The sequence below is a fragment of the Oncorhynchus masou genome, chromosome 8, assembly GCF_036934945.1.
Source record: "Oncorhynchus masou masou isolate Uvic2021 chromosome 8, UVic_Omas_1.1, whole genome shotgun sequence".
Lineage (NCBI taxonomy): Eukaryota > Metazoa > Chordata > Actinopteri > Salmoniformes > Salmonidae > Oncorhynchus > Oncorhynchus masou.
The window spans coordinates 43,242,620-43,264,486 of record NC_088219.1 but is presented as its reverse complement, the minus strand read 5'-3'; the positions used below and the strand labels follow the sequence as shown (position 1 = coordinate 43,264,486).

The window sequence follows — 21,867 nt, the reverse complement described above, 5'->3', positions numbered from 1 at the left end:
AGGCTAGCACCTACTGTAATATGGCTAATATACTTTGCTTCAGTTAGGCTAATACAGCCCATTTACATTCAGCCAACAAGGGCTAACGTCGGTAAGGCTAAGTAGGTTAGCGTGACCAAGGGGACCTACAGAGCTCCGAGTTTGGAGGAGTGAAAGCAAGGTAAGATGGGACGCCCTATGAATTTTTAAAAGAGAAGAACAAGAAGCCTGGTGCTTCTAGCTCACACTGGTTTATCTGTTACGATCTGATTCTGTGTATATGTTGTTGTGGTGTGCAACGCGCACACACACTGGATTCATTTCGGTTTATTTCTCTGATCTACATGGGCTTGTTGACACAGACTGCTGCGCTTTTTATGCCGTGTCATTGTCTCCTCTCAGAAAGATCAAGGTGAAACTCTTAAACTCTCTCCTCAGTCTCTCTCTCTTTTGTTGTGCTATTGATCTGTTGTTGTGAGTAGTGCTCTTAACCCATGCTAATAGCCTAACTAGTGTCTGCGCATGTGTGGCTTCATTCACGTGTGTGTGTGTGTGTGCCAGTGTGTGCGTATGTGTCGTGCAGGTGGTCTGACGGACTGTGTTAGCTCGGGCCTGTCCAACCAGGCCACTAAAGATGATATGATGTTTAATCAATATAATGAAGGCCAGAGCCCAGTCAGCACTTCTCACACACTCTCACTCACACACACACACAGCAGCTAGCGGACGAAGCACGGCATCAGGTGTCCAGTTAGGTTAGGGGTGTCAAACTAATTTTGCCCCTTGGGTCACATTTGGTCTCCAGTGATGTCCGCCGGGCTGCATTGGAAATGTGTCAATGCTGTCAAAATTTACAAAAGAGAGTCCTCTATCCATTGTTTTGGGAATTTTCGATACTCCCTGAGTGCTTAGCTTTAATGGGATACTTCGGGATTTTGGCAATGAGGCCCCTTTCTCCTTCCCCAGAGTCAGATGAAATCGCGGATACCATTTTTATGAGACTGTGTCCCGTATGAAGTAAGCTAGAGGGTTTCGCAAAGCCAATGCTAACTAGGGCAATGACTGGAAGTATATGTGTATCTGCTAGCATGCCTGGCCTGAGTTAGGCCACCACTCGCTTTCCTGGAATCAACTCCCCCACTCTCTCGCTCCAATCATATCCCACTCTCTCATTCTCTCACTCTCTTGTTCTCTCCCATCACTTCCTCGCTCACCCTTGCCTGATGTAAAATAACAGGGCCAAACTTAACCATAGTGTGCTGACTGTTTTAATTTCACATGGTCTTTTCCAGCACAGTTCCAGTAACTATGGTGGATGCAGAACCAGGGCAGTACAACGTGGTTTGTCTATGGTGTGAGAAGGATAGCTCACATTTTAAATGTGATGCAGGGCTTCCATCTGTCCACGTTAGATTGCTGTATAGATATAGGAGTGTCTGTTGAACGTGAGGCCAAGAGAGGTGGTGGAACAGTCGTTTTGATTACTTTTCACCATTATGTTTACTTAGGCTACATACAATAAATGCTGTTAGGACATGGCAAACATCCCGTGAAATAATGTTGATTCGCTACAGCACAGAACATGCGTATGTCCTGTCCAGATGTGTGTACAGCTGTTATATGCAATGTCTCAGTGTGTGTGTGTGCTGTTGTATTATTCTATCATATTTACTATAGCCTATTTATGCATATTGTGTTGAAACTATGCACGCAACCTTAAAATGCAGTTATTAGGCCTACGCTAACAAAATTGGCTCCAACCTTTGAGCTACTGGTATGGTAGGCATACCTACATTATTTTTGTTTTTACATTAAAAAAAAAAATATTTTAAAAATTCTCCCGAATTTTGTGGTATCCAATTGGTAGTTAGTCTTGTCCCATCGCTGCAACTCCCGTACGGACTCGGGAGAGGCGAAGGTCGAGAGCCATGCGTCCTCCGAAACAACCCAGCCAAGCCACACTGCTTCTTGACACAATGCCCGCTTAACCCAGCCGCGCCAATGTGTCGGAGGAAACACCGTGCACCTGGCGACTGTCAGCGTGCATTGCGCCCGGCCCGCCACAGGAGTCACTAGTGCGCGATGGGACCAGGACATCACTGCCGACCATACCCTCCCCTAACCCGGACAATGCTGGGCTAATTGTGTGCCACCAAGTGCAGAGAGGGGGCTTCAGCAAATGTTCAAAATTCACCTTCTGCTACCATTTCTGTCAAGCCGTCTACGCCTACAGTTTGACGTATAGGTTAGATAAATCCAACGCACCAGAACACACTGCAACCGCCTCTCCAACGCAGCGTTCCATTGGAAAGGAATGTGCTTCTGGTGTACCAAAATTCAATGACGCTGTCATTTCATTTATATCAGGCTATATTTGGATACAGTGTAGGCTAGCCTATGAGTTTTTACCAGCAATTTATTTTGTGAAAAGCCAGATTTAAAAAAAAATTAATAATAATAATGTTTTTGTTGATTTTATGTATTTATCAAAACATCCCTATGAATAGCCTATGTTAACAAAGAAGGCCTAGATTGTACAGGGCCTTAAGTACTCCTTACCCGTTGACTTTTTCCACATTTTGTTATGTTACTCCCTTATTCTAAAATTATTTAAATAAAACAAAATCCTCAGCAATCTACACACAATACCCCATAATGAAAAAGCGTTAACTGTTTTTTTGCCATTTTAGCAAATGTATGAGATAAAAAATAAACTTATTTACATAAGTATTCAGACCTTTTACTAAAACACTCGAAATTGAGCTCAGGTGCATCCTGTTTTCATTGATCGTCCTTGAGATGTTTCTACAACTGAGTCCACCTGTGTTAAATTCAATTGATTGGACATAATGTGTAAAGGCACACACCTGTCTATATAATGTCCTATAGTTGACAGTGTATGTCAGAGCAAAAACCAAGCCATGAGGTCGAAGGAATTGTCCGTAGAGCTCAGAGACAAGATTGTGTCGGCACAGATCTGGGGAAGGGTACCAAAACATTTCTGCAGCATTTGAAGGTCCACAATAACACAATGGTCTCCATCATTCTTAACTGGAAGAAGTTTGGAACCACCAAGACTTTTCCTAGAGCTGGCCACATCGGCCAATCTGAGCAACTGGGGAGAAAGGCCTTGGTCAGGGAGGTGACCAAGAACCCGATGGTCACTCTGACAGAGCTCCAGAGTTCCTCTGGGTAGATGGGAGAAACCTTCCAGAAGGACAACCATCTCTGCATCACTCCACCAATCAGATCTTTATGGTAGAGTGGCCAGACGGAAGCCACTCCTCAGTAAAAGGCACATGACAGCCTGCTTGGAGTTTGCCAAAAGACACCTAAAGACTCTGACCATGAGAAACAAGATTCTCTGGTCTGATGAAACCAAGATTGAACTCTTTGGCCTGAATGCCAAGGGTCACGTCTGGAGGAAATCTGGTACCATCCCTACGGTGAAGCATGGTGGTGGCAGCATCATGCTGTGGGGATGTTTTTCAGCGGCAGGGACTGGGAGACTAGTCTGGATCGAGGCAAAGATGAACGGAGCAAAGTACACAGAGATCCTTGATTTAAAAACCTGCTCAGGATCTCCGGCTGGGGTGAAGGTTCACCTTCCAACAGGACAACGACCTTAGGAACACAGCCAAGACAATGCAGGAGTGGCTTCGGGACAAGTCTCTGAATGTCCTTGAGTGGCCCATCCAGAGCCTGTACTTGAACCTGATCAAACATCTCTGGAGAGACCTGAAAATAGCTGTGCAGCAACGCTCCCCATCCAACCTGACAGAGCTTGAGAGGATCTGTAGAGAAGAATGGGAGGAACTCCTCAAATACAGGTGTGCCAAGTTTGTAGCATCATACCAAAGAAGACTGGAGACAGTAATTGCTGCGAAAGGTGCTTCAACAAAATACTGAGTAAAGGGTCTGAATATTTATGTTAATGTGAAATATAGATGAGCAAACATTTCTAGAAACCTTTTTTTGCTTTGTCTTTGGCGTATTGTGTGTTGTTTGATGAGGATAACAACAATTTAAATCCATTTTAGAATAAGGCTGTAACCTAACAAAATGTGGAAAAAGTCAAGGGGTCTGAATACTTACCGAAGGCACTGTTCCCTAAAAGTGGTTTGTTCATTTGAACCGGTTCTATTTTTGCCTCGGTTTTTCAGGCTGTTTCAAACCCCAATGACACAACTAACACATTTTAAAACGAGACCTTGTGAGATTATCAATGACTTTATATTGCTTTAGAGTCATATTTTAATTTTAATGTAAAAGTAAATATTAAATGTTAGGTATAATACACCTTCGAAAGGCATATGATTCTCTCCTATGGTTTTAAATGCTTTATTATAAACTGGGTGGTTCGAGCCCTGAATGCTGATTGGCTGAAAGCCATGGTATATCAGACCGTGTACCACGGGTATGACACCATGTATTTTTACTGCTCTAATTAATTACTTTGGTAACCAGTTTATAATAGCAATAAGGCACCTCGGGGGTTTGTGGTGTATGGCCAATATACCACGGCTAAGGGCTGTATCTGGGCACTCTAGGTTGATGTTCTTAAGAACAGCCCTTAGCCGTGGTATATTGGCCATATACCACAACCCCCCGGGGCCTTAATGCTTAAAAATTACACTTTTTTAAGACAGTCTGGGCTACCCGGGAAAAAAGTGATTTTAATTCTAAGAGTGGAACATTTGTAAAATACCCATGTTTGTATGCCAACTCTCCTCCTCACTCACTCTTTACCTGCCTCACCTCTCCCTATATGTCTCTCTCTCGCCTCCCCCTCTAGCCCAGGCTCTGGAGCGTATGATGAGTCCGACAGGTCCGAGCCCAAACCCCAACGTCCCGTCAGAGTACTGCAGCACAATCCCTCCCCTGCAACAGGCCCGGGCTGCAGGCACCCTCAACTCCCCTCCGCCCACCGTCATGGTGCCCGTCTCCGTGCTCAAAACCCCCTGCAGCAACGGTACTTATGCACCCCTTGAACTAGTATCAAGGGTTGCTTTTGGATAATGGTGTTCCCCAAAAGTGATAAACATCCTCTTGAACTAGTATCAAGGGTTGCTGTTGGATAATGGTGTTCCCCAAAAGTGATAAACATCCTCTTGCTCTCCATTGGATAGAAGGAAGGGAAGGGAAGGGAAGGGAAGGGAAGGGAAGGGAAGGGAAGGGAAGGGAAGGGAAGGGAAGGGAAGGGAAGGGAAGGGAAGGGAGGAAGGAAGGAAGGAAGGAAGGAAGGAAGGAAGGAAGAAAGGAAGGAAGGAAGGAAGGAAGGAAGGAAGGATAGCCAGCCACAGTTTGGCTATAATGAAAAATGTAGATTTTTATCATTTCCATTTTTACCAGATTTCCTGTTTTATTTTCCCTTGTTTCTCATTTGTATTCAGTGTTTCCCCTAGCCTTTTGCCATGGCTTACGCTGTGTTATGCTATCTGAGTGACTCAAACATTATAACAAAATCAATGGGGGCCCCATGCCATGACATTTTTGGAATTTTAGATTCTCCCAGACTTGTCTTTTATTTTGGTGATTGTTAGTTCGTCAAAGATCTTATTTTAAAAATATATAGCTCCATTATCTTTTCGGCATACTTTATATTTGGTTTAATTTAACACTGACAACGTTTAACCATCCCTAAAAGGATTTCCCCCAAAAAATCGTATCATATATATATTTTTATCGTAGTTTTGGGGAGTGGCGGAAATGTTTTAGCAGCGGCCGCTAATTGAATATAGGGAAACACTGGTATAAATTTAGCGCTCTAAACACTTTAAATAGGGAAATGGGGAAAATGACAGAAGTCCCTGTCCCTGTGTGGTGGATGTGTCAGGTTGTCCTCGTGAGCAGAAGCGTGTGTGGTTTGCAGATGGCATCTTGCCCAACGGAGAGGTGGCCGACACCACCAGGCTATCTGTGACTGGCAGGAGGAGTTCCCAGGAGTCCAGCCCTGTCACACCAGACCCCCCTACGGTAAGAGGAGGAGCTCTATATAGACACACACACCCCCACATAAGAGGCGCCTACTCTTTAAAGGGGTTTTCTTTATTTGTACTATTTTCTACATTGTAGAATAATAGTGAAGACATCAAAACTATGAAATAACACATGTGGTATCATGTAGTAACCAAGAAAAAAGTGTTAAACAAATTATGAAAAACCCTGGAATGAGTAGGCGTGTCTGAACTTTTGATTGGTGCTGCACACACACACCCATTGTAAATCCCTAGACGCACACGTTTATTTATTTTCTCTTTCATCCCATCCATTTCTCATCCCGCCGTCTCTTCCAGGCTGGCAGCAGAGTATCCCCTGGCTTTGCAGCGGAGTCTGAGGGTGGTATGTTGGCCCCTGAGGTCCCAGCAAAGTTGGAGGTTGTGCGTCCCCTGGTGTCAGGGCCCTGGGACTACAGCCTGCTGTGTGGGCTCGGGAGCTGCGTAGAGAGGAGCCCCAGTCTTCTGCCAGAGGATGACGAGGGCCTGCCACCTCTACTCATCACCACCGGAGAAGAGGAGGAGGGAGGAGATCTATTGGTGGAGGAGCGACCTGCCCCCTGCCAGATCCTGCTCCTATTGGAGGAGGGAGGCCCACGACCTTTAACCTTTGTCCTCAACGCCAACCTGTTGGTCAATGTCAAACTAGTCAGCTGTGAGTAGAACATCTATCTCTACCCTCTTGTAAAGTTGGCTTCCTCAACTCTCCCTTCCTTTGTCTGCACTGATCTGAAAAGATGGGACTGTTGAAAGCAATAAGGTGGATTCCTACTGGGTACTCTCTGTCCACTTTCTTCAAATCAGTTTCCTCACGTTGTGTCTCTCTGCTCTCCTGTAGACTGCAGTAGGAAGTGCTGGTGTCTGGGCTCCAGTGGTCTACAGACCGTAGGGCAGAGGGAGGTCGTGTTCATCCTGGAGTGTCTGTCTGAGGAGAGATCTCTGCCCAAAGACCTGTTCACGCTGTACCTCTCCATCTACCAGGACGCACAGAGGGGTAGATGCGCGCTCAAACACACACACACACACACACAGCCTGTTCCTCTCCCTCTACCAGGACTCACGGAGGTAGACGGAAACACACACACACACAGACAGACCTGCACGCATTTTGCATACCATTCACGCAATTTTATGTCCATGTACACTGGTACGAAAGACGACCCTGTGGTTTCTGACTCAGCCGTCTGAAATTGGAGCCGAGCCAATCTGAGGACTTGGCCGAGGAGAAGAATTCTCTGCCCCCAATTGATTTTGATGTGATATGAAAGTAGAGGGCTGAATGTTTCTAGAACTGTACCGCAATTGAGAATCGATTCACGTTTAGATGGAGTATTTGGCTGTTTTGGTTTCCAGAGCAAATGCACCTTTCTAACAGAACATGTATGGTCCTTGGACTATAAGGAGTAACGCTAGGCTCCATTAGTCCATTATTGGGCTACATTACCCCTACATTTTATGTGAAAGTGTCAGAGGCCACTAGCAATATCCTGTAGGATCAAACATAAGACATCTGTGTTGGTTTGTAATCATTTAAGACTCTAGGGGCTCTATTTTAACAAACCTAACGAAATGGTCAATCTAAGCGCAGGCGGTAGCGCTATAGGTTCAGGGGTGTGGCAGAAATATTTTGAATATTTTCACTATCACAATTATCGCCGCACTTGCTGACGTTGGTGTGAAAGGGCTGGGTTTTGATGAATCAACAAGCTGCGGGTGTGTCGAGGCTTGGCCCCTCACTGGCCAATCAGAACGTGCTCCATGGTCAAATAATATGTTTGCTTCAAGTTGTGTATTTACAATATTTGATGTAGTGCCTTGGAATCAACTCCAATTCCAATGTTAGTATGTTATAGTTTGGAAAAGGGCTTACAGAAATGAAATAACAAAATGTAGAACTATCCTTGCTAAATATGTTAACTTGAACCCATTTGCAGTCCACATTGTTCTAAGTAAATGCGTGGCTTCAATAGCATTTACACTGATATAGGGTCTAGGCCTACTGTACATTACATTATAGCTGAGCATGGACATGCCAAACATGGTCAATAAGCAATATTAAATTCAATATTGATAAGGCCTTAAAAGAGAACAAATCATTTGATTCAAATTCTAAACAAAACGAAACAACTTGTTTTAAATAGGCTATGACACACTAACATGCACCATAATTTCTCTACGTGGGCATACAATATTAAAACCATGCAGACTATGGAGGGTTTTACACACATCCAAACTTTTCACAGTAGCTGGACAAAATTTAATATAAAGAGAGGGAGAATGTCCACTCAACATGATAATGCTCCCAAATAGGCCTATATTTTATTAACATAAATCGGAACCATTTTACAGATCACATTCTCACATCTCCAGAAGTTGCAGTGCCAGTTGTCCCAATAATACCAGGAAGCTGAATCATTCTAATACATGTGGTTGTAACAAAATGAAAACGAAAAACAAGCAATCATTTGTATTTTTTGCGACAACCACAAAATAAATGTCCAATGTAACGTCGTAAAATCACCAGGATAAGAGAGACAATCGTTGCTGTTGATTCAGCCTTCGTTGTAGTTGGCCTAAACGAGGGCTTGGGTTTTGATGAAACGGAAAACAAATACAGGTTGAAGAGAACTTCTAAATACGAGGTTCTCATCGCTCGTTTCATGATGGACACAGCCTAGATTAGATCATGGACGTTATTTTACGCGGGTCCAAAACGGGACCTGCCTGGCTAAAATAATGTGGGCCTGCCTACAATGCATAGATAAAAAGGGAATGTCAGCTCGCTATTTGACTCCTCTCAAACTTGATATTTTAATAAAAGCTTTGGTGATTTTAAAATGTAGGGTTAGGGTTTAGGAGCCAAAACCATTTATCGACAGTCTTGACTACTTCGGGATTGCATTGGCAGACAAAAGAAAAATCCTTCGTGGAGAGGAGGCTATCCTTGGTTTTTAAGAAAATCAAACGCATTGCGTTGAGAGGAGGCTATCCTTGGTTTTTAAGAAAATCAAACGCATTGGGAAGTTGTTTTGTATGTTTCTAAATACGACGTATACAGGCACCATTACACAACTCTTGTTCCATGCGCATATGGGCAGTGTGCGTCATGGCTGGATATGCTGCGTTCCGTTTGTCAAAGTTAATGCCATAACGAACTGCGTTACCTCTAAAACCAACTTTTGGTGGGTCTTAAATATCCTTATCAGCGGTGCCTGAAATTTGATCTCGTTTTTAAGGACGTGCCTAAAATATTTCCACCCCGCACATCTGAGCGCAAGCGAGTAGATAAAAGACGGGTGAATTGTCGAACCTGGCGTTAGGGCTGGAAAATGCCAGTGCGCTAGTTTTTACACGATGAAATTTCTAACTAACGTGCGTTTGACACAATCACCGCCTTAACGGCCAAAAATAGAGCCCTAGGTTTCAGGAAATCGCAGTTACCGGTTCCACAAAAATGCTCCAGTTTCCTAATGGTGGGAGTTGACTGCCCCCCTTAGGTCCTCCCCCCTACCCAACCTAAGGCCTACTCAACCATCAAAATCCTAGGGGGAGCCCTGATTTGTACATTTAAACATATTTCTAGTAATCTACTGAATAACAACCAGTTTAGTACCCATAAGTCTATAGCCTACCATTTCTACTGAGGCGGTCTTCTGCCAACATCATTAGGCTAAAAAAGGTGCATTTGCCTATGATTTGAGCAGTGTGGGTGTTGCAAAGCGTGTCGTCGTGGGGGCCGGGGGTGCTGCCACCGCGCTGAAGTGGTACTCTGCACACACTGACCGCTGTCTCTCCCCCTCCCTTAGGGAAGTTTGTGGAGGAGCTGGGCAACGTGGCGTTCACAGGTAGTTTCCTGGGTAGTAAGGAGCATGGCGGGGTGCTGTTCTTCTCCCCTACCTTTCAGGCCCTGGAGGGCCTCTGTCTGCCTCCACAGCCCTTCCTCTGTGGCCTGCTTATCCAGAGGCTGGAGGTGCCCTGGGCCAAGGTCTTCCCCCTTAGACTGCTTCTACGGCTGGGAGCAGAACACAGTGGTGAGCCCCCAACAGTTACTAGCCTTGTCTAGGTTCAGTGGTAAATAAATGCATGGTAAATAGTTTCATAAACATTACATAGCATAAACATTACATATGGATTTGCATTCATATCTGCATCAGAAGTACCAAAGTTATTACATAAATCCAATTAGAGTGTCAAAGTCATGCCGGAAAATGTTTTTGCCGGGTGGGACATTATATGGATGACCCAGCAAGCCAGACTATTCCCTTTAATGTAAACTCCAACAGAAATCACTTCAAATGTAGAACTTCAAATTAAACCAAAATCATTTGCCCTCATGACTACAGGTTTCAATGTCATTTTGTGCCAATTTGCAAACAAATTCTCTGAATGAATTTATTGTTGCAAATAAGCTTGCACGTTTGCTAGCCAACTAGCCGGCTAATGCTATGTTAGCACTGCATGGGTCAGCCAGTTGCAATCAACACCAAACTTACAGCTACATTAAAGTAAACCAATGTTTTTGGAAATACATAGTGCCATCTAACCAGGTATCAAATAATGCAGTTATCTAAAGTAGAGGGAGCGGAGACTTACTGATTGACGGCTGAGTTAGCTACCAAAGAAGAGCCAATGAGAGAGGCGCTTCAGAGGGAGAGGACGTTTCACTAGCCGAGGGAGAGTCAGCTAATCCAATTGTGATACAGTGAGGTAAATCCAAAGTAGATCAATTCCAGAGTCAATAATCCAGACGCGGGCGTTTGGGCACAGGAGACGAGGGGAAGAGTCAACAATAAGATAGCGATCGGGGGAAGGCTCCAGGCAGATGGAAATGATCACAACAGGACAGTCAGCTACTGTAGCACCCTAGTACTAAGCTCAGGTTGAAAACTCTGGTGGCCCACTTCACAGATATCATGTGGCCCCCACGTGTGAGGAATCTACAATAAAGTTACTAAGCCTTTGACCACATTGTTACTTTGAGTAAAAACGTTCACTTCCTATCCTTTTTTAAAATCAGTTTTTCTGATTGAAACGTCTAACTTTTGAACTTGGCCAAGACCTAGATATGTGCTTTAGCCTGTAGACTATTGAGATCACCTCTTACTTTGACTCTACTTTACAAACGTGGCCATAGTTTACAGTAATGACCTGATGAAATTATAATGAAATGTTTGCAACAAGTGTTTAGACTGATGTTGAGCCTGATTCTAGTGACCTTTGACCCTATGTGGGTTGTGTTGCAGTGTACCCCAGTACGCTGGTCAGCGTCCGCTTCAGAGAGACTGTGTTCAGAGAGACCGGACACACCATCATGAACCTGCTGGCTGTAAGTACACACACACAAATTATTTTATTGTACACTTCAGAGTTTTTTTTTTTTTTTTTTTTTGTTTTTTTTTTTTTTGCAATTTGATCAATCCAAACGTTGAATATAACAATTCACATCAAACCGAAGCTAAGCAGTAAAAGTAGGTCTCCAGCCCTGATTTAAAGCCGAGTTAAGCTCTCCCTGATCCTCTGTGAGGATCACTGAGCAGTGCTCCTGAGTTCAGGTGAGGGCCAGCCAACAGAGGACCGGGATGACACACACAGAGCTAGATCAGGACTCCTGTGGGAGAGACACTGCGGTAGTTTGGTTCCCTGCCAACTTTTCACTTATCATACCCTGTCTGTTACAGCTCTGAAACATCTTAAGATGCTGTGTTTGTTTAGTCTTTTCAAAAATGATTGTCTATGACGCATGGCATATGTCTGAGAGAATGTAGTAGGTCACATGCTATTAATGCCCTCAAGTAAGTTCTGTGTTGCGTTTTTGTTTCCAGGACCTGAGGAACTACCAGTACAGTCTGCCTGCCGTGGAGGGCCTGAGGATCCACATGGAGATGGGCCACAGCTACATAGACATTCCCAAGAGTAGCTTTACTGAGGTAAGACACAGCATTACAGGACTTAAGTTTGTTGGTATGTCTATTTTGTTTCTATCTGGTTTGAAGGACAAGTTAAAGTTTCAACTTTATTGTCCCAGAGGGTACATCAAGTCATAGGGCTGACAGCCATCAATACAAACATGCAGTTCCTTCAGAAAGTATTCATACCCCTTGATGCATTTCACATTTTGATGTTACAGCCTGAATTCAAAACGGGTTAAATGCATGCATGTTTCTCACCCATCTACACACAATTCCTCATAATGACAAAATTCAAACCTCATTTGCATAAGCATCTACACCCCTGAGTCAATACTTTGTAGAAGCACCTTTGGCAACGATTACAGCTGCCAAGTCTCTAAGAGCTTTCCACACCTGGATTGTGCAACATTTGCCCATTTTATTCTTTTCAAAATTATTCAAGCGTTGTCAAATTGTTTGTTGATCATTGCTAGACAACCATTTTCAGGTGTTGCCATAGATTTTCAAGCAGATGTAAGTCAAAATTGTAACTCGGCCACTCAGGAACACGGTTTTCTTGGTAAGCAACTCCCGTGTAGATGTGGCATTGTATTTTAGGTTATTGTCCTGCTGAAAAGTACAAGCATACCCATAACATGATGCAGCCACCACTATGCGTGAAGATATAGAGCATGGTACTCAGTAATGTGTTATTGGATTTACCCCCACAACACTTTGTACTCAGGACACATTTTTTACAGTTTTACTTTAGTACCTTGTTGCAAACAAGATGCATGTTTTGCAATATATTTTTATTCTATACAGGCTTTCGTTTCACTCTGTCATTTAGGTTCGTATTGTGGAGTAACTACAATGTTGTTGATACATCCTCAGTTTTCTCCTATCACAGCCATTCAACTATGTAACTGTTTTAAAGTCATCGTTGGCCTCATGCTGAAATCCCTGAGTGGTTTCCTTCCTCTCCGGCAACTGAGTTGTCTGGATACCTGTGTCTTTGTAGTGACTGAGTGTATTGATACACCATCCAAAGTTTAATAGCTTCACCATGCTCAAAGGGATATTCAATGTCCGATTGTTTTTATTTTTACCAATCTAGCAATAGGTGCCATTCTTTGCGAGGTATTTAAAACCCTCCCTGGTCTTTGTGGTTGAATCTGTTTTTAAAATGTACTGCTTGACTGAGGGACCTTACAGATAATTGTATGTGTGGGCACAGAGAAGAGGTTGCGCACAGCGTGAGTCCATGCAATTTATTATGTGACTTGTTACTCAAATTGTTACTCCTGAACTTATTTAGGCTTTCCACAACAAAGTGGTTGAATATTTATTGACTTTTCTAATTAATAAAAATATACATCTTAGAAACATAATTCCACTTTGACATTATTGTATGTAGGCCAGTGACAATGAAATCTCAATGTAATCCACTTTAAATTCAGGCTGCAACAACAAAATGTAGAAAGAGTTGATGGGGGTGAATACCTTCTGAAGGCCGATGATCGATGACAGAAGCAGCAGCACAAGTATAGCAAGCCAAAGTGTATGCATTCTTAGTTCATCTCGTCAACAACATATCAACAATGTGCTGACGAAAACATCAACAGATCCCCTTAATCATCCACAACATATTACCATCGCCATCCTCAACGTCATCATCCCTTAGCCTACCACCACCTCTTCCCTGTATTCGAAAGGGCAATGTGCTGACGAAAACATCAACATATCCCCTTAATCATCAACAACATATTACCATCGCCATCCTCAACGTCATCATCCCTAGCCTACCACCACCTCTTCCCTGTATTCGAAAGGGCAATGTGCTGACGAAAACATCAACAGATCCCCTTAATCATCAACAACATATTACCATCGCCATCCTCAACGTCATCATCCCTAGCCTACCACCACCTCTTCCCTGTATTCGAAAGGGCAATGTGCTGACGAAAACATCAACAGATCCCCTTAATCATCAACAACATATTACCATCGCCATCCTCAACGTCATCATCCCTAGTCTACCACCACCTCTTCCCTGAAAGGGCAATGTGCTGACGAAAACATCAACAGATCCCCTTAATCATCAACAACATATTACCATCGCCATCCTCAACGTCATCATCCCTTAGCCTACCACCACCTCTTCCCTGTATTCTCTTCCCTGAAAAGGGCAATGGCCATTGGGGTGAAGGAGTGTTAAGACCGGTTAATCTTAACAGTTGGTTAATTTAAACCGGGAAACCTGGAACTCGTGGTGTAGAGGGTGGGCACAGTCAGACAGGATGGATTCTGCCTTCCTCACCACTTGTCTGCTGGACTCCTGAGATCCTACCGCCTTTTACACCAAGGTTGCAGTACCAGCAAATCAAAGAAAACGTTAAGACCGACTACGTACAACTTGACTACCTGGACAAGTCAGGAAACTCAGGAAACCGAGTTGAGACCAAAAGGGCATTGTTGGCCCTTCTTTCACAACATGTCAGTGTTACTAAAAGTTCAGTTTATTATCAGTCATTGTGCCAAAGATACTTGTAGTTGTCTACAGTGTCTACCACATGGCCCTTGACGATAGTGTTCTGAGGCGTAGGGGTTTGACGCCTGAAATCCATACACCACATATCTTTGGTTTTTGTCATATTCATTTGTAAGAATTCACACCAAAATTAGCAAAATCATTAACAACAGGGTCATGGGCACTTTCATCAGCATGCAGGAGACTGTCTATTAGTCGTCCGCAAACATCATGACCAGTAGCATTAGAGCTAACTGGCATGATTATGCTAAGGCTTCGCTATGCTAATATGCAAACATCAGGACCAGTAGCATTAGAGCTAACTAGCATGATTATGCTAAGGCTTGGCTATGCTAATATGCAAACATCAGGACCAGTAGCATTAGAGCTAACTAGCATGATTATGCTAAGGCTTGGCTATGCTAATATGCAAACATCATGACCAGTAGCATTAGAGCTAACTAGCATGATTATGCTAAGGCTTCGCTATGCTAATATGCAAACATCAGGACCAGTAGCATTAGAGCTAACTAGCATGATTATGCTAAGGCTTGGCTATGCTAATATGCAAACATCAGGACCAGTAGCATTAGAGCTAACTAGCATGATTATGCTAAGGCTTGGCTATGCTAATATGCAAACATCAGGACCAGTAGCATTAGAGCTAACTAGCATGATTATGCTAAGGCTTGGCTATGGCTTGGCTTGGCTATGCTAATATGCTAAGCCAGGTTGCTATATGCAATTTGCTTTGGATTATAAATTCACTACCTGAATTTGGGGGTGGGTGTATAAAACCCCACCAATTTGCCATTAGTAGGGGAAAGAGTGCCTTCTGCAGGTGTTAGAAAGAGCTGGAGATATGTGTTTCGATGCATGTATAACTTCTTGTGTGTTTTGTAGATGCTGAAGGTGGTGAATGCATCTAACGAACATGTGATCAGTGTGGGCGCTGGCTTCAGCTCGGAGGCTGATTCCCACCTGGTCTGTTTCCAGAATGACGAGGGCAACTACCAGAGCCAGGCCAACAGCCAGCCTGGAAAGACACGCACAGGTCAGTACTAGAGGTCAAAGGACTGTTTTTTGTTCTCAAAGAACAGGGTTGTATTTTTTAAAATGTATTTAGCCTTTATTTAACGAGGCAAGAACAAATTCTTATTTACAATGACGGCCTACCCCGGCCAATCCCGGAATACGCTGGGCCAATTGTGCGCCACCCTATAGGACTCCCAATCACAGCCGGATGTGATACAGCCTGGATTCGATCCAGGGACTGTGGGGACGCATCTTGTACTGAGATGCAGTGCCTTAGACCGCTGCGCCACTCGCGAGCCCGAATTCAAGAGGGCACAAAATGTTTAGTTGTGGACAAGTTCAGGTAGTTCCTTCCTGTCCTAGTCCATTTTCTTCATTTTGGTGTATAATGAATATGACTGATAAGAAGCAGGTGTGTCGTGACCTTAGATCCTATAGGTCACAGGCCAGTGACTCGAGCCAGTGCCTCCATGTAACCTGAATAGAACTGAACGGTTTATATACCTGCTGTGTTACTCAGTCTGTGACCTTATTGTCTAGTTACGGGGGCCAGCTTCGTGGTATTCAACGGTGCTCTGAAGGCTTCGTCGGGCTTCATCGCCAAGTCGAGCATCGTGGAGGACGGTCTGATGGTGCAGATCCCCCCAGAGACCATGGAGGCCCTGCGCGCCGCCCTGAGGTTGCAGACGGACTTCCACATCCCCTGTGGCAAGGCCGACGGAGGCGAGCTCCGGGACAACATCACCGTGCGCTGGGTCGACTGGCGTGCTCCCGTCAACGCTGGGTAAGGGTAATACACGCATGCGCGCACATGCATTTACACACACACACACACTGGGGATTTTCTCCCAGGTGCATGATTGGTTAATTAGTTTGTGTCCTTAGTGTGACCAGTGGTGTGGACGGGAAGCCTCTGGAGGGGGTCCACAGTGTGAGGATTCAGCAGGACACAGAGTTTGAGTCGGACGGACGCACCATCAGGTGTACTGAGGTAGGAAACACACAGTTCATATGATACACTACTATTATTGCCCATTTGCATGGACATTCATTTTCTGGGGTCAACAATGTATTACAATAACAATTGACCTACATGTGAAGTCCGAGTTCTGTTCACCTTCTCTCACCATCACAACTCTCTGAAACAATTCAGTCTCACTTACACTGGTCTGTCTATCTGACTCTGCCTGTCCCTCCCTCCAGGTGTTCTACGTGTTGAAGAATCCAGACGTGATCCTGTCTGCGGTGCTGCCGTCCTGCTGTGTGTTCCAGAGGGAGATGGCTGTGGCCAGCTGTAGTGCTCTGACCCCTCACCTCTCTGTCCTGTCAGCCAGCGGCATCAACTCCCTCGCCCTCCGAGTCTCCACACAAACAGACATGGTAAATAACATGCTATAAAGTGTCAAGCAATACACTATGAAAGGGACTGGGTATTGCCACTCTTCTTACCAGGCACTTGCGGACAAATGTGTTTATGAAAATATCTATAATTTAGATTTTATTGATGGCTGTATTAATAAAATATTGTACTAGTCGGTGTTGCTGTTCCATCTCTGAAACATAGTGACTGTGTTGAACAGTACAGTCATACTATAACTCTGTCTGCGTTTGTGTGCGTCCCAGGTGGAGTACCAGGCGGGTTCGGGAGGCAGGCTCCTACCCCAGCGCTATATGAACGAGCTGGACAGTGCTCTGATCCCGGTCATCCACGGAGGCTTGGCCAGCGTACCACAGACAGCCATGGACATGGAGTTTATCTTCTACATCACACACACCATTTAACACACACACACACACACACACACACACACACACACACACACACATGGAAACACACACACTTTTAAACACACACAGTACGGGCAAATGCGAACACGCACATAAACACGCAAGTTCAGTTGCACACACACAAACTTTTAGACACACGCAGCCTGGATGTCTTTGAACAGAGAAAAACGCTAGAGCTCAGAGGACCATGGACAAGCTGGCAGGACACAAACAGCCATTAAGACATGGCTTGTGACAGGGCCAAGGAGACATGCACAGCCAATCAGGCGTAGCTAACGACTGAACTAAAGACACGTCGCCAATGGCAGGACATTCCCACCTAATCTCTCACCGGAGGCCTTCGTCCCTGGATGGACAGGAAACTGGAACACGGACGTGACTTTCTGTCTAAGTCACCCCACGCTGCTTTAACACACACGGCCAAACACTAAACACACAACAACAACCAAAAAAAACAACCCAAACTATCCTGACACTGACTATTCTCATCTCTTCCTGTTCTGCCTTCTTGGCTCCTTGCTGGTATCGGTCTGTCAGCCAGTCAAGGAGCAGCTTGATGAATGTTTCCAACAAACAAAGATGTATTCACTGTATATGTAGAATGACCACATGGTAAGAAATGATGAATTATAATGATGTTACTTTATTGACAGCTGTACACCACACTTGAGAAGAGCAGCACGAGACTCTGTCGATGTGAAAGGTTAATCGTCATTTGAGGATGTGAATGCTATTTTAGAATGAGGAAATAGCCTATGTGGTCATTCTAAAGTAGCTTCTCGTTAAGCCTGCCATTCTAGAATGACGTTTCTAACTTCCTCTCTCTTCATCAAGAGTGTGCAGCCGCGTCTTCCATGTGGCAGACCAGTGCTATCTGGATGTTATGTGGGAAGTTCCCTGACACAACTCACTGTCCCGTCTTGTCCAAATGTATAGAAGGTATATGTCGCGTATACAAATTGTATTGAGATTTTTTTTTTAAGCTTTAAAGTACTATTTTTGGAAACAGTTCCTTCAATGGAATCAAAGTTTATATTTTCAATAGGATGTTGGCTAGCTGAGTCACTTTCGCAGGTGTAGTAGCGATAAATTCAGAGGAGCACTGAGAAAAATATGTGAAGAGTTCCCTTTAGTCCCCTTGATGTCAACTGAAATGTAACATACCAGTGGGATTAGTCCACCAAGTCGAACCAAATACAAAACATGAACATTTGCACAAAAATATAAATAAAAAGGCATTGATTCACTTTGGAAAGACGAGACTCTCACGAACACGACGGTGTTCTCCATTTTGATCTTCGTCCCCCACAAGCGTCTTGGGACTTGGCTGGAGTCGGTACAGACGAATTGCCAACTTCAGTCTGTAGCGTCCGAACAGTTTGGGCTAAAATGACCCCTGTGTGTAAAGGTGAGACTCACGACCACGCGCATGTCAGTTGGTTTTCCTCTAGTACGCCCACAGGCCTCACAAGACTGGTACCAGGTACCTTCAGACAAGTTAACAAAATTGTATTCAGACCCCTTGACTTCTTTCACATTTAGTTAGGTTACAGCCTTATTCTGAAAAAAATAAATAAAAATTGTTCCTCATCAATCTACACAACACCTCATAATGACAAAGCCAAAACAGGTTTTTAGAAATAACATAACTTATTGACCTAAGTATTCAGACCCTTTACTATGAGGCTCGAAATTGAGCTCAGGTGCATCCTGTTTCTATTGATCATCCTTGAGATGTTTCTACAACTTGATTGGAGTCCACCTGTGGTAAATTCAATTGATTGGACATGATTTGGAAAGGCACACACCTGTCTATATAAGGTCCCACAGTTGTCAGAGCCACAACCAAGCCATGAGGTCGAAGGAATTGTCCTTAGAGTTCCGGGACAGGATTGTGTCGAGGCACAGATCTGGGGAAGGGTAACAAAACATTTCTGCAGCATTGAAGTTCCCCAAGAACACACAGTGGCCTCCATCATTCTTAAATGGAAGAAGTTTGGAACCACCAAGACTTTTCCTTCCTAGAGTTGGCCGCCTTGCAAAACTGGCCTGAATGCCAAGGGTCACGTCTGGAGGAAATCTGGCACCATCCCAATGTTGAAGCATGGTGGTGGCTGCATCATGCTGTGGGGATGTTTTATAGCGGCAGGGACTGTGAGACTAGTCCGGATCGAGGGAAACATGAACGGAGCAAAGTACAGAAAGAATCTTGATGAAAACCTGCTCCAGAGTGTTCAGGACCTCAGACTGGGACGAAGGTTCACCTTCCAACAGGACAATGACCCTAAGCACCAGCCAAGACAACGCAGGAGTGGCTTTGGGACAAGTCTCTGAATGTCCTTGAGTGGCCTAGCCAGAGCCCGGACTTGAACCCGATCTAACATCTCTGGAGTGACCTGAAAATAGCTGTGCAGCAACGTTCCCCATCCATCCTGAGAGCTTGAGAGGATCTGTACACCTCCCCCACACACACATTGTGTCACCTCAATGCTTCCATATATGGTAGTGTAATATGTTCTAGTTCCCATGTCCTGTCCAGCAGTAACAGGATGTGCTGCATAAATAAATGACTGATTTTAAAGGTGGCTGCTGTATCCTCACTAGCACATTGCTTAGCTTACCTGATTAGTTTCTGTCCTCAGTGATTCTACATTGTCTATTTTGAGGACTGTGCCCTGTCTTGTTGAAATGTCAGTCACTTCCAGAATCTTATGTACGGTATTTAGGCCCCAGACCTGGGAGAAATGGATAGTTTGTCTAAGAGTGATTTCATAATAAAACATTGCCATTAACCACCAGGTTAAGGTCATGTTTAATCTTCTTGTGGTTAAGGTTTGGGTTAGGTGATATGTGGTTACGGGTAGCTGCTGCCGTGACTCATGTATGTGCTATAAGCTGACTGTGAATTGGGACTAGTCAACATATTTTGATTTTATATTAAACAACTGAGATCTTTAGGAGTTTCAACTGTTCGCATAAAGTAAATGCTCCATTGATGTGAACATCCACATGAGAGATGGAGAGCGTGAGAATAGTTTTCAAGAAATGTACATAATGATAGATTTTCTGTCATTTGAATCAAGAGTACATTTGTTTTTTGAGGTAAAAAAAAAAAAGTATTCTTCTCACGATGAGTGATTTAAGAGAACTTTACAATTAGTAAACTTTCCAATTCAAAAAGTAATAATCCAATTCAAAGTATATTTTTGCTTTTTTTTTTTAAAAAAAAGGTTAAAATGTATTGTTTTATGTAATTCACCCATATTTATTCATTAACACCAGCTTTATTTGGTGAACCTGGTATCTGGGTCTCATTGAGCTCTTCAAACAATATTCATTTATAAATATTTCACCTTTACTAAATAAAATCATAGCTTTATGTAAATTGCTTTTGTTTTTCTGATTTTAGTTTTATTGACTGCTGGATCGTCTCTTCCCCTGCTGCCTGTTTGGCTGTTTCTTTCTACTTCATTCACCCACCAATCAAAGTTCGCGGTGCAGTAGGCTACAGCCATCAGAGATGGTAGTAATGTTGTTAGTACTACAGCGATCAGAGATGGTAGTAATGTTGTTAGTACTACAGCGATCAGAGATGGTAGTAATGTTGTTAGTACTACAGCGATCAGAGATGGTAGTAATGTTGTTAGCGTCCTCATACGTCTATGAAGTTCTGATAATACTTACGTTCCTAACCTTTTTTTGACCCATGACCCCATTTTGATATAATTAAAAATGTGCGACCGCACCATGTAAAAAAAGAAAACGATGTAATCAAACAGCCAATATTTTTTTATTTTTTTTATTTGTGTCCCTGACAGTCTGTTACAAGTCAGTCTGACAGTACATTCAAAGTATTTCAATTTGTATTTCAATTTGAAGGAAGTATGGTTTGAAGAGACTAAAATGCCACGGAAAGGTCATCGGGCAATAATTGTGCATCTCTGTAGAAAATATTCTCCTTGCTTTCTTTTTTCTCCAAATTTGATTTGGTGCCTGGTCCTATCCTCTCTGTTCTAACAAGACTTGTGAGCAGGGAAACCGTTCAAAAGTTAGATCCACATTTGTAAGAAAACAGAAACCGCCCTGTCACCACCGCATTTGGCGGATATCGGAGGTTACTCGCATAACGGTTCTATGAACCAAACTGAAAAAAAAATTCTCTCCAGAGTTTCTCTTGCGACCCCATTTTCAAATCAGGCGACCCTTAGTTTAGAAAACGCTGACTTATGAGTTCATATTGTAAGTGTAGTTGAAACATTTTTATAATTTATTTTTAAATGTATACGTATTCGCCAAATCTGATTGGATCATAGATGAAGACTATTGTTAGTTTGTGTAGACCCTCCCTAGTGGCACTAGTGATAAAAATAGGAAGTGACGTATTCTCCAGTGCAAGGCTACAGTACAGGCAGTAAGTAAACATTTTCAAATTTATAAAAATAAAATGTGATTTCATTCGTCTAGAGCTGGGTGCACATGACAATTCTGCTGAAACCGAACAGACCTGTCATATTTTGTAGGACTTTTTATTTGCTTTTGTTGCAATGAGTTTACCCCCAGTATTTGATTTAGGTTCTGTCAAGTTTCTTCTGTCCCTCATGGAGATATGATTTCTCTGGTGGTGTAACTGTGTGTGACCACACTGTCTTTA

The 21,867-nt window shown here is 43.5% G+C and overlaps 1 protein-coding gene across 2 annotated transcripts in view; it reads left to right on the top strand.

Annotated features, from left to right (window-relative positions):
- Window positions 1-20,601, top strand: part of LOC135544709 (zinc finger FYVE domain-containing protein 16-like) — a 46,528-nt gene extending 25,927 nt beyond the window's left edge. Inside the window, exons 5-16 of one of the 2 annotated variants that reach the window (XM_064972552.1) lie at window positions 4,775-4,951; window positions 5,852-5,955; window positions 6,276-6,630; window positions 6,814-6,969; window positions 9,782-10,006; window positions 11,219-11,301; window positions 11,798-11,902; window positions 15,297-15,447; window positions 15,969-16,212; window positions 16,314-16,419; window positions 16,632-16,808; window positions 17,052-20,601. In XM_064972552.1, coding sequence (XP_064828624.1) covers window positions 4,775-4,951; window positions 5,852-5,955; window positions 6,276-6,630; window positions 6,814-6,969; window positions 9,782-10,006; window positions 11,219-11,301; window positions 11,798-11,902; window positions 15,297-15,447; window positions 15,969-16,212; window positions 16,314-16,419; window positions 16,632-16,808; window positions 17,052-17,210 — 2,042 coding nt within the window. In that variant the 3' untranslated portion in view covers window positions 17,211-20,601. Of the gene's footprint in view, window positions 1-4,774; window positions 4,952-5,815; window positions 5,956-6,275; window positions 6,631-6,813; window positions 6,970-9,781; window positions 10,007-11,218; window positions 11,302-11,797; window positions 11,903-15,296; window positions 15,448-15,968; window positions 16,213-16,313; window positions 16,420-16,631; window positions 16,809-17,051 lie in introns of both variants that reach the window. The other variant, XM_064972551.1, reaches the window with a different exon arrangement.
- The last annotated feature ends 1,266 nt before the right edge of the window (window positions 20,602-21,867 follow it).